The sequence below is a fragment of the Oncorhynchus gorbuscha genome, linkage group LG16 (genome assembly GCF_021184085.1).
Source record: "Oncorhynchus gorbuscha isolate QuinsamMale2020 ecotype Even-year linkage group LG16, OgorEven_v1.0, whole genome shotgun sequence".
Taxonomy (NCBI): domain Eukaryota; kingdom Metazoa; phylum Chordata; class Actinopteri; order Salmoniformes; family Salmonidae; genus Oncorhynchus; species Oncorhynchus gorbuscha.
Genome location: NC_060188.1, coordinates 14199288 through 14211900, shown reverse-complemented (window position 1 = coordinate 14211900; position 12613 = coordinate 14199288). Strand labels below are relative to the sequence as shown.

At 44.4% G+C, this 12613-nt stretch overlaps 1 protein-coding gene across 1 annotated transcript; it reads left to right on the top strand.

Annotated features, from left to right (window-relative positions):
- Positions 1-785: 785 nt before the first annotated feature.
- LOC123999585 (growth arrest-specific protein 7-like) lies at positions 786-12006 on the top strand. The gene is made up of 5 exons (XM_046305496.1): positions 786-926; positions 5862-5982; positions 7657-7746; positions 11245-11333; positions 11690-12006. The coding sequence occupies exons 1-5, from the start codon at positions 924-926 to the stop codon at positions 11708-11710; spliced, it is 324 nt and encodes a 107-aa protein (XP_046161452.1). The 5' UTR covers positions 786-923; the 3' UTR covers positions 11711-12006.
- The last annotated feature ends 607 nt before the right edge of the window (positions 12007-12613 follow it).

Below are 12613 nucleotides of genomic sequence, written 5' to 3'. Positions count from 1 at the left end.
GTCCCTATAGTGCACATTGTGTACCAGATATACTAACTACTGTAACAGGCTTTGAGAACTTAATGCTGAGTATGCGTTCTGTGTGCCTTTGTTCTGATTTGCATTTAGCTGAGTGATTGTGAGAAGGACAAAATAAATAGGCCTTATAAACATATTCCACACAAATAGTCCCCCATGGCCTTGATGAGCTCTTAAGGACATGTCCGACATCCTGGCTGTAAACGAACTTGACGTTGAACAGGACAACTCTGCTTGAAAGTTGTGTTTCTAAAGATTGAAAATGTGTCTGCTGTCTTCTCTGGTTCTTATCGCTTTTTCATTTAGATCTCTGTCTAGCCAGCTGCCAGATGATGTAGCCTGGCCGGCTGCATGCCATGTTAGAGATAGTCAGTCACAATCAGTCAGTATCAGAGGGAAGTGTGGCAGCTCGAACACACTTCACACAGGGTCAATTTGATTTATAAGAAATGGAGGGACGGACCAACACAAAACGGGCCTTGTTGCCTGCGAGTGCCTCACAGCTCTGTCTCACAGTGTTGGCCATTGTGTGGCCTGCCATGGAGCAGGGTCCTGGCTGCATCTGGGAACGGGCTTCCAGACCCTTACATCTGCTAACAAAGACTCATAGAAAACGTCTCATACCACAAGATGGTTCTTCCTGGACCGTTTTATTCTTCATCTTGTAAATAAAGAAACGAGGCGGAGTAGAAAGATGTTTAGTGTCTGTCCATTCCTTCCATGTCTTAGCTTTGACCCTGGGTGCCATGTCACTCTGGCCAGTAATGAGAACCCATATGTGTGACAAATGTTTCCTCCTCCTGGTTCTAAAAGAACCTTGTCCCACTCAGTGTTCACTGTGACTAGTTAACGGACACTTCTCTCATTTGGCTGTTTGCTTCCTGACGACGTAGTCTTAGCCCAACATGGTAAGGCTTTGTTTTTAATGCTTTTATTATCAGTCTCTGATATCAGTGACATTTTTGACAGTACTTTATGTGCGGCGTTACATTTTTTGACATATTAATGAGTTGCTTCAATGGAACACTGTTGCTTCAGTGGAACAATTGTGATATTCAGACAGAATGGGTACCGGAGATTCATTGGCTCTGTTCAAGCCTTTGTGTCGGATGGAGTTGTATTTTATTTCTCATTTCTTTTGAGTTTTGTGGATTTTTATTCTGCTTTGACATCGTCTGTCTGTCTCTGTCCAGATATAGCTCTCATATCCCGCTTCGTCTGCAGCACAATGTGTGCCGTGTGGGGCGGGGGGCCTGCCAAAACACTTTGAGCTTCACTGTTGGTTTTAAATGTCCCTCTGTCCCTCAGCCACCCTGCTCTCCTAGCTCAGTCAAATGTCCTCTTCTTCTGTGTCTTCAGGAAGGCTCTGTTTCCTTTGAAAGAAAAAAACAGAACCTGTTAGTTGAAGTCTGGATTGTTTATTGTCACGTTCATTAGCCTGTGTAAGAAACAAGGCACACTGATCTGTCCATGTTCGCCCCTTTTTAGCATTATCATGTGTGGAGTTACGGTATGTTGTTTTACAAGACTTTTCTCATAATTACTGCAATTTACAGTACAGTTAGTACTGTACATGCCTTGGAGCCACAGAGAAAATCATGTAAAAACAAATTACTTTTCGTCTACTGTTTTATGAGTGTTTCAGATTAAGAGTCACTTACCTTACTAAACTTGAATGCAACATTTTGTTGCAATGTATTATTTAACATGTACACAAATGTGGTTGACTGACATCAAGCACCACAGTGCCTTCATTTTAGTTGATTTGATTGGACAGAATGGAAGATATTATGTGCATAGCAGAGCCTGAGGTAGCAGATTGAATCAATGCAGATGCAGTGTTTTTGAAATCACCTCAGTATGTAGACATTCTAAACAAAGGGTCATACAATGACAATCAACTCGATTGACTGATGACTCAAAACTAGTGTAACAGTATAGCTTCCGTCCCTCTCCTCGCCTTGAACCAGGGACCCTCTGCACACATCAACAACAGCCACCCTTGAAGCATCGTTACCTATCGAGCCACAAAAGCCACGGCCCTTGCAGAGCATGGGGAACAACTACTTCTAGGTCTCAGAGCGAGTGACGTCACCGACTGAAACACTACTAGCATGCACCACCGCTACCAGACTACGCCTTACACAGACTACGCCTTACACAGACTACGCCTTACACAGACTACGCCTTACACAGACTACGCCCTACACAGACTACACCTTACACAGACTACGCCTTACACAGACTACGCCTTACTAACTCTTGGTTATGTTGTGGTGGACTGTCATTACAATTGCTTCAAGGGAACCTGGTAATGTTTGTAGTGTAGCTAACCACTGAATGGTGCGGAATTCACTCAGCATGCAGTCAAAGCTATAACCACTTCTGGAGCTAACTAGTGCTCATAAATCATATCCTGATCTCAACAGCAGATGAGAGTTGTGTTCATAACATTGCTAACTTAGCTAGCTAACATACATTTTTCTAAACAAGTTATACAATGTAACAAAAGTATAATTTCGGATTCGAAAAATACTCCATCAACAGACTCTACACTTCAGGAATCACAATACTCCCTTTGCACTGCTCAATTATTAAGCTATTTCATTTTTCTTTTAAATAACTAAATAAGTTTGTGCCATAGCCCTCACTGGCTTTCATGCAATTGGAAGGTGAGCTTGTCCAATGTGTCAGACTTGACAGTTATCGCACTGCGATTGGTTGCTAAAAATTCTGGGGCGGAGCTTAGCGAATGGTAATTTGATGTTGAAAGCAATTTGAAGTTTAAAACTGTTACAGGGCACTCGGTGCACCACCAAGACTTCCTGGAGTGACAGTGAAAGGGCTTTGCCCACCGGGCCACACCACTGAGTGAGAGAGATAGGCCCTAAGTAGGATGGATACAATAGGCAGAGAGATACATTGACATGCAGAGCCGAGTGTAGAGAAAATCAGTCAAGGGTGAGGATTTAACACTAGGCCCTTCCTTTAGTACCCCTGTCTCTAACCAGCTTCAGGTGCTGCACTATAATAATCCCCCTATTGCAGGTAGCACAAAGTGGGGTTAATGCTCTCATTCATTCCCAGTCATACCAATGAAGCCACAGAAGGGCATGCTAACAGCAAGAGCCCAGACTCTCCTCTGTAGTGGTGGGAGAAAGCCGGTCCTGTTGCTTTGTTGGTATTCAATGGGAACTGAGGAAACTGGAGGGGAGTATACTCTATAAAGAGCCTCCTCCCAGGGGTTGCAGTGGGAGCACCACCCCAGAGGATTGTGGGATTTGGCAGGAGATATCCAGAGGATTTTGTCCTTTTAAATTATTTGAAAGCTCGGACGCCGTTCCGCTTTATTCAACAGTTTTTTGCCAGGGGACATGTGAAATCGCTACAGCTCAGGGAAGTGAGATAAATCACATATGATACAAATCTCAAGATAAAAATCTGTCATTTACATTTCTCTGGGAGGATTAATTAGTTAACGATTCATGTCTCCGGAAAAAAGTACCAGTTCACTGCTATTCCATGGTTCAGAGGATGGTATGCTGCCTAAGATGCATTAGGTCAGGGTTAGTAGTGGCCATTATACTTGTATAAAGTCTGATTTATGTTAAGCTAATGGACATTGTGCTCCTTGGTGATACAGTATGTTCATGATTTGTCTGACATAGTGTAATCACATACAGTATGTACTTATGGGAGCTTGAGGAAGGATAATGCATTTTATGAGCTCATGATAAATGACTGAGGACAGTTTCCTGCAGCTCAGCATGGCTCGTCAATGAAGACGAGGTGCTTTGTATTGTACTCACTGCAAACTGCTCACTGCAAGCCCAGTGCTTTATATCAGAAAGAGAGACAGAAAGGAATCCCTTTTATCTTGTACATCAAACAAGTGTAGATATCAGCAGGATCTCTCTGCTTTATCGTTCCATTATTATCCTTCCCTCCTCTCCTCCCTTTCACCCTCTCCTCCCCCTCTGTCCCCACACTCTGCAGTGGATCTGGGGTAGGGTCGTGACTAGCAGCCAGTCACCATGTTAGAAGTGGTACAGGCAGAGTTCAGCAGGCCCTCTGTCCGATACAGCAGACAGCTTTGACTGGACAACACACTGTTGCTAATGACAATGAATTGTCGGTCAGGCCATCCCTGTCCTCGGTCAGGCCATCCCTGTCCTCTTTAATCTACAGGGATGGCCTGACCGACAATTCATTGTCATTAGCAACAGTGTGTGTTGTCCAGTCAAAGCTGTCTGCTGTATCGGACAGAGGGCCTTATAAAGTACACTGCAGTAAATTATGTAGTCGCAATGTGACCAGGAGCTTTATGGGTGTGTATGAGCCTTCTGGGAACTGCTGATAAGGTCCAAGAAGCTGTTATTGTTATTTATCCAGATAGTGGATCATTGTGAATAACACCCTCCAACCAAGGGAAGCACTGTGAAAGCCCTGAAGAAAGCACTGTGAGCCGAAAAGAATAGCCTCTAAATAATAACAGCACATCGGAACGGATGTTATTTGCTTAAGTGAGAATGCTATTCATTGACTACAGCTCAGCGATCAACACCATAGTACCCTCAAAGCTCATCACTAAGCTAAGGAACCTGGGACTTAACACTTCCCTCTGCAACTGGATCCTGGACTTCCTGACCGGCCGCCCCCAGGTGGTGAGGGTAGGTAGCAACACATCTGCCATGCTGATCTTCAACACTGGAGCTCCACAGGGGTGCGTGCTCAGTCCCCTCCTGTACTCCCTGTTCACCCACGACTGCATGGCCAGGCACGACTCCAACACCATCATTAAGTTTGGACCGTTTTCTGCCCTGCTCAGCATTCAGAATGTAATGAGTACTTTGTCAGGGAAAATGTATGGAGTATAAAGTACATCATTTTCTTTAGGAATGTAGTGAAGTAAAAGTTGTCAAAAATATAAATAGTAAAGTAAAGTAAACGACTTAAATAGTACTTTAAAATAGTTTTACTGAAGTACTTTACACCACTGACAGAGACACAGTTTTAGGACACTGGGTTGAACATTGCACGCCAGAACACCTTGATAATCTGCTGATTTCACGATGTCTTGCACACATTACATTACATTACATTACATTTAAGTCATTTAGCAGACGCTCTTATCCAGAGCGACTTACACGTTCAAGGCCCCCAGTACCAGAGGCAGCAAAGCAAATCCACAGCATTTTCAAACCTGCCCATGTTTAATTGTAGGGAGGGTGTTCTTTTCTTTGTTTGCTTCCTTTGCTCATCGATAAACATAAGGCAGATCTGTGTTGTCATAGAGCTCTCATTTTGTTCCATTAGGCTTGTTTAGGTGGGGGTTTGCAGAGTCTCTTTCAGCAGTGGGGTCTTCTCAGTTTACCAACAACCACATGAAGGGTTCCAAGAAAAGAACACCCTTCTTACAATCAAACAAGCTTTCCCCTTCCTTGTCACAGTTCAATATTTCCTGAATGAATCATTATATTAATTATGACATTGTTCCTAATTAAAACAGATCTTTCCTACACAGCTGTGTCTGCGCCTGTGATCAGCCTGCTTTCGAAATGTGGGAGTACTTTGTACTGTAACTGGGAAGAAATGAGCAGACACTGCTAATTGGGAACATTAGAGGCTGATGCAACCCCTCCTTGATATGCAGATACGTAGTATGGAACATTATGTGTATTAATCAAGTGCACAAATCAATTACAGTAAAAAAACAGAACAAAATCACCATTTCTCAATGAATAGTTAATATTTGTACTCACCATTTATATGAGCAAGACTGGGAAACAGTCCCAGCTTATATTAATTATCTGGTAGTGAAACGAGTGGTATGTTTGTGACAGAAGCCAGCGGCCACCAGCCCTGCACCGGGGGATGAGAGTAAGAGTGTCCCTCTTCCCCAAGGCTGGAGAGGTTACAAGTCACCCGAGGGATGCAGGTACTATGTCAACACCGGCAGCAAAGGTAAGCCAGGCACACAGCTCCACCACAACCCTACTGACATGCTCACTCATGTGAGAGGAGGATCAATATTATGAGGAGGGTGGAAGAAATCTGTCAGATCCTCCACTCCTATTGGCTGTGATTCACCTTCTGCCAGCACCATAGATTTCTACAATACCTCTCTGACTATGTATATATAATGTATATATCTGCATTATTACTGTAGCTATATAACCTCCCGATTATGCTGGAACCAATACATATTTCATCCTTTCACGAGCAAAAACAGTGTGACGCGTCCACACGCATAAAGCTTACTTCGTTTTTTTACTGCGTCAGGTTAGCGTTCACAGATGTTTGCCTTAACAGCCTTCTCCAGTGTGTAGGTTCACATCTTTTAAAATCAGAAACCCTCAGTTCCATTTGTCAGTGTTTTGTTTGGTAACCATAGTTTCCAATTCTGCTGTGAAATGCTGCCGTCTCAGAGAGCTCATTACCCTTCCCCATCATCATCTCTCCAGTGCATTAATCTGAAGGAGGGCTTAACATCTCATCCACTTTCATCTGATTAGCCCAAATGTGTGGTGATGGCAGCCATTGCTGCAGGTACCTCAGCAGCTCAAACCATGTGTTCCACAAAGCCGTCCTGTGTAATGACATTTAAACAACCCCTGATTACTAGACAGAAGAAATACCTGCTTTTATACAGATGCTTATCGGACCCTTTTCATTTGGTGGTATGATTCTGCACTACACAGTAAGAGCTGTGTGTGTGTGTGTGTGTGTGTGTGTGTGTGTGTGTGTGTGTGTGTGTGTGTGTGTGTGTGTGTGTGTGTGTGTGTGTGTGTGTGTGTGTGTGTGTGTGTGTGTGTGTGTGTGTGTGTGTGTGTGTGTGTGTGTGTGTGTGTGTGTGTGCGTGTGCGTGTGTGTGCCTCAATGGGATAGGAGCCAGAGAAAAAGACTGTTTCCCACAGGACAAAGCCAGGCTTCACCCACGGCAGCTCCAGCACTCTGGCAGAACACTGCACCTTGGCACACCACACACTGTAGTAGAGATAAAGACCCAGGGGCTATTTTATAAAACCACATGCTGTAACACTCATTATTATTCTGAATTCTATCATGGACTTTAATTCAACTGCATAATGATTAGAATGTGTTTTTGAATTACACTGATTCGAGATGCTATTTTTAAAGGGCACTCAGTTGTATTTTCAAGCAAATCTAACACTTTTATTACTCAAGAGCATGTAATGTGCCGACGTTATCAGATCATTGTTTTTCAGTGTCTCTGCCTGATTGAAAGTCAGAAAGCTTCTCTAACACTGTCCAGATAACAAAGGACTTCTTGCTCCACTAACTGAAAAGATGTTTCTTTGATGCCCCGGGAACATTCTCAGAGAATGTCAAGAATATCAATAGTTTTTTCTGCAAGTGAATCATTAATTTCAATACTTTTCATTTCAAGTATTCTCGTCTTGTTTCTCTGTTCAACTGAACGAGAACACTGATTATCAGAACACTGTAGTCGCCCGCTATAGTCCTGTGTGACCATGTCCTCTACAATACTTTCTGAACATTTCTGAATGGTTGTGCTCTCCACCTGTGTTCTTTAGAGTTTCATTCAGCGTTCAGGGAAACTGTGGAACTGTGTGTCCATTGTGCCTTACTCCTCATTTGGCTTTAACCATTTATGTGTTCTTCCAGAAACAACATGGGAACGGCCCTCTGCTACTTATGGAACCCCAGTGAGACCACCGGCACAAAGAAACTCCTTACCAGAAGGTAACATCAAGCCTCTTCTGATTTAAATCTACCTTATCTATTGAGTTAAATAAGTGTCAAAAGTGTTGCTTGCATCGATATAGCAATAATTCTTCTTCGCTGTGTAGTAGCTGTACAACTGAAGCCTTAGCAATCTAACTTGACCTACTGTAGCTAGCTGGAACACTTGTTGGCTTATTTAGGGGCATTTCAGGTTCTGCCTCTCATTACTGTATGTCTGCGGAACACCATCCCAGGCCAGTAGATGGTATTCCACTGCTGGCATGTTCTCTCCACACACTGGGAGAACAACCAGGGAGAGAATAGCCAGCTGTAGGGATTTGTCAGACCAGACAAGGCTAATCCTCCCAGAAGGGGCGCGGGTAGTAGCGGAGCCCAGGTTGAGGGATCTCTCTGCCTGGCTAGTCCAGCCCGGATCCTCCCTGGGCTCCGGATGCCCCGGCCCGGCACTGGAGACGAGCCCCAGGAAGTTAGGGATTGGGCGGATTGGGGGTAAGGTTAGAGAGGGTGAAGTAGTGTTGAACAGGAAGTGGGCTCAGATTACACTGCCTGTAACTCATAACTCAGTCTGCTTGGATAATGCAAAGCATTCATGGAGACAGCCATGGGTCTAGAATGAGTATGACAGCACCGCCATGGGCTCCATATCTGTGGCAGAGCATTCTGTTGATGATACCGCAGATACCTAGTGAGACTTCATACCATTCCATTTTAGCACACTGTTGTTCTGAGACCTCGTAAAATAGCTTGATCCCTTGATATATATTTCTGTATATGTCTCTCTAACAGAGTATCCCCTTCTGATCCCTATTCACCTGGTCTCTGCTCCATTATGTGTGAGGTAGAGCTGGGTCATTATGTCATTTCTTTACATGGCTGTGGTGCTCAGCTTCCCTCAGGGGTCATTATGTTGTGTCTTTACATGGCTGTGGTGCTCAGCTTCCCTCAGGGGTCATTATGTCATGTCTTTACATGGCTGTGGTGCTCAGCTTCCCTCAGGGGTCATTATGCCGTATCTTTACATGGCTGTGGTGCTCAGCTTCCCTCAGGGATCATTATGTTATGTCTTTACATGGCTGTGGTGCTCAGCTTCCCTCAGGGGTCATTATGTCATGTCTTTACATGGCTGTGGTGCTCAGCTTCCCTCAGGGGTCATGATGTTATGTCTTTACATGGCTGTGGTGCTCAGCTTCCCTCAGGGGTCATTATGTCATGTCTTTACATGGCTGTGGTGCTCAGCTTCCCTCAGGGGTCATTATGTCATGTCTTTACATGGCTGTGGTGCTCAGCTTCCCTCAGGGGTCATTATGTTGTGTCTTTACATGGCTGTGGTGCTCAGCTTCCCTCAGGGGTCATTATGTTGTGTCTTTACATGGCTGTGGTGCTCAGCTTCCCTCAGGGGTCATTATGTCATGTCTTTACATGGCTGTGGTGCTCAGCTTCCCTCAGGAGTCATGCTGATGTACAGTTGAAGTCAGAAGTTTACATACACTTAGGTTGGAGTCATTAAAACTTGTTTTTCAACCACTCCACAAATTTCTTGTTAACAAACTCTAGTTTTGGCAAGTCGGTTAGGACATCTACTTTGTGCATGACACAAGTAATTGTTCCAACAATTGTTTACAGACAGGTTATTTCACTTACAATTCACTGCATCACAATTCCAATAGGTCAGAAGTTTACATACACTAAGTTGACTGTGCCTTCAAACAGCTTGGATAATTCCAGAAAATGATGTCATGGCTTTAAAAGCTTCTGATAGGCTAACTGACATCAATTGAGTCAATTGGAGGTGTACCTGTGGATGTATTTCAAGACCTTGCTTGACGTCATGGGAAAATCAAAAGAAATCAGCCAAGACCTCAGAAAAAAGATTGTAGTCCTCCACAAGTCTGGTTCATCCTTGGGAGCAATTTCCAAACGCCTGAAGGTACCCCGTTCATCTGTACAAACAATAGTACGCAAGTATAAACACCATGGGACCATGCAGCCATCATACCGCTCAGGAAGGAGATGCGTTTTGTCTCCTAGAGATGAGCGTACTTTGGTGCGAAAAGTGCAAATCAATCCCAGAACAACAGGAAGGGACCTTGTGAAGATGCTGGAGGAAACGGGTACAAAAGTATCTATATCCACAGGAAATCGATTCCTATATCGACATAACCTGAAAGGCCGCTCAGCAAGGAAGAAGCCACTGCTCCAAAACCGACATAAAAAAGCCAGACTACTGTTTGCGACTGCACATGGGGACAAAGATTATACTTTTTGGAGAAATGCCCTCTGGTCTGATGAAATAAAACAGGACAACAAAGTCAAGGCATTTTAGTGGCCATCACAAAGCCCTGACCTCAATCCCATAGAAAATGTATGGGCAGAACTGAAAAAGCGTGTGCGAGCAAGGATGCCTACAAACCTGACTCCGTTACACCAGCTCTGTCAGGAGGAATGGGCCAAAATTCACTCAACTTATGTGGAATGCTACCTGAAACTTTTGACCCAAGTTAAACAATTTAAAGGCAATGCTACCAAATACTAATTGAGTGTATGTAAACTTCTGACCCATTGGGAATGTGAATAAAAGCATAAATAAATCATTCTCTCTACTATTATTCTGACATTTCACATTCTTGAAAAAAAGTGGTGATCCTAACTGACCTAAGACAGGGAATTTTTACTAGGATTAAATGTCAGGAATTGTGAAAAACTGAGTTTAAATGTATTTGGCTCAGGTGTATGTAAACTTTCCACTTCAATTGTAATAATACTCTAGCTCATTTTGTGATGGGCTTCCTTGATATGCAGCGACAGGCCATGAATCACGGCTGATGAGGAACCATTAGAACCCTGTAGGATGTGAGTAGGGACATTACCATAGACATACGCAGGGCTGTGACACACACACACACACACACACACACACACACACACACACACACACACACACACACACACACACACACACACACACACACACACACACACACACACACACACACACACACACACACACACACACACACACACACACACACACACACACACACACACACACACACACACACACACACACACACACACAGGATCATCTCCCTTTAGGCCGTTTGCATTATTTCAAGGCCATTGTTTTCTTATGGGCCAGAGGGAGAAGAAGATGAAAACACCTATGAGATATGCAGTGTACTGAGCCGTAGCCCAGTGAGATGGACTGAAGCTGGGACAAAGGAGGGATATAAGGGAGTGCAAACTGCTTTCTGTCTGGATGATGAATGGGGATGTATTATTCCCTACTGTTAGGATGCAAACGACTCCACAACATTAAGATGTCACTTGAAGATATAAGCACAACCTGACCTTTTCACTATAATGGATTGATACCCAGTCCTTCACATGAAGGAGTTGTATGTTCCCCCATCTGTTTATCGTTCTGAACTGATTCAGTAATGAGTGGGTTTAATCTGTCAATCATCTCAATGACATTTCTGATCTTTTCCCCTGTAGTCAATGGAACACGTTACACCACAGGAAGAGCTATGCATCCCACGGACCCCCCTGGCGTGCCCCTACGGAGAACCACTATGGACAAACAGGTGAGACTTTCAACTCAGCACTGCAGTCTGCAATACCCTTTTTAAAAGGGACTTCACCTGATAAACCTATATTTTGTCCAACCCGTTAAGTCTATTACTGTTGGAACATTGCAATCAGCTCAACGTATTGATCGGAGTGAAATAGTTGTCTGATATTGATTTCACATCAACATTAAGCAGCTCAAACTCAATAATGGTTCCTGTAACACCTATGACATGTTGCAGGCAAACTAATGAACATTTGTACTATTTTAATGCAACAATTCACTGTTTATTCTTGATATGGTATGCTTGAAATCCATCGCACGCATCAAATATTCTTCAGGACAAAAATTGTCCTCTATGTTCCTCCCCAGTCCTGCTTTGAGCAGCTATGAACCTGGGCCAAGAAGTATTACACGCCAACCCACGTGACTAATTACCCAGCGATAGTGAGTACCCCGTCATCAGCTAACGGGAGAATACATGGACAGATTTGGGCCATATGGGCAGCTGAGATTTGGACCACGCCGCAGGGTTTGTTGACAGATGTTGTAAGGACAACAGCAAGATAATCTTCATAGCTCAAACTGGGAGAACTGGGCGTCCTGGGCTTCTGGGAAAGTCCGCTGGCTGGATTGCCGCGCTCCGAGCAGCCCGGACACATCGGTAGGTGCTGGTCAACGGCGCCATGTTTCGGAGGAGGAAGGTGAGAGTGTGTCGATGCGAAGCATGAGGCTTTCACTGGGTTACTACAGCTGACTGTGTTGTTGTGTTGGCCTCTGCAGGGGGGTGTTGTAATAAGCAGGGGTGGAGAGAAGTGCACAGTGGGGTGGTGTCCTTGGGGCGATCACGTGTACGGACAGGGGCAGCTCTGCTTTTCGCTGCAAACATGCTGCAGCCTCTGGTGGAACGCCATCATTAGAGGGAGAGAGTGGAACGAGAGAGGGAGATAAGGAGAGCGAGAAAGAGAGGATAAGTGTGGCTGCGCCCTGCCCACACAGATAACACCACCACGCACTCGTGGGTAAACACACACACACCCTTTGGCTCCCTCCGCACGCAAATACGATGCACTCACACATGTGTACATCAATTCTTCCGCTCATCCACCCTCTGGACCCCCACCCCTGAAAAACATACAAAGATGTATCAGCCCTCCAAAAACACCCACACTATTATCAGACATCCTGTACCCACACACTATTATCAGACATCCTGTACCCACACACTATTATCAGACATCCTGTACCCACACACTATTATCAGACATCCTGTACCCACACACTATTATCAGACAT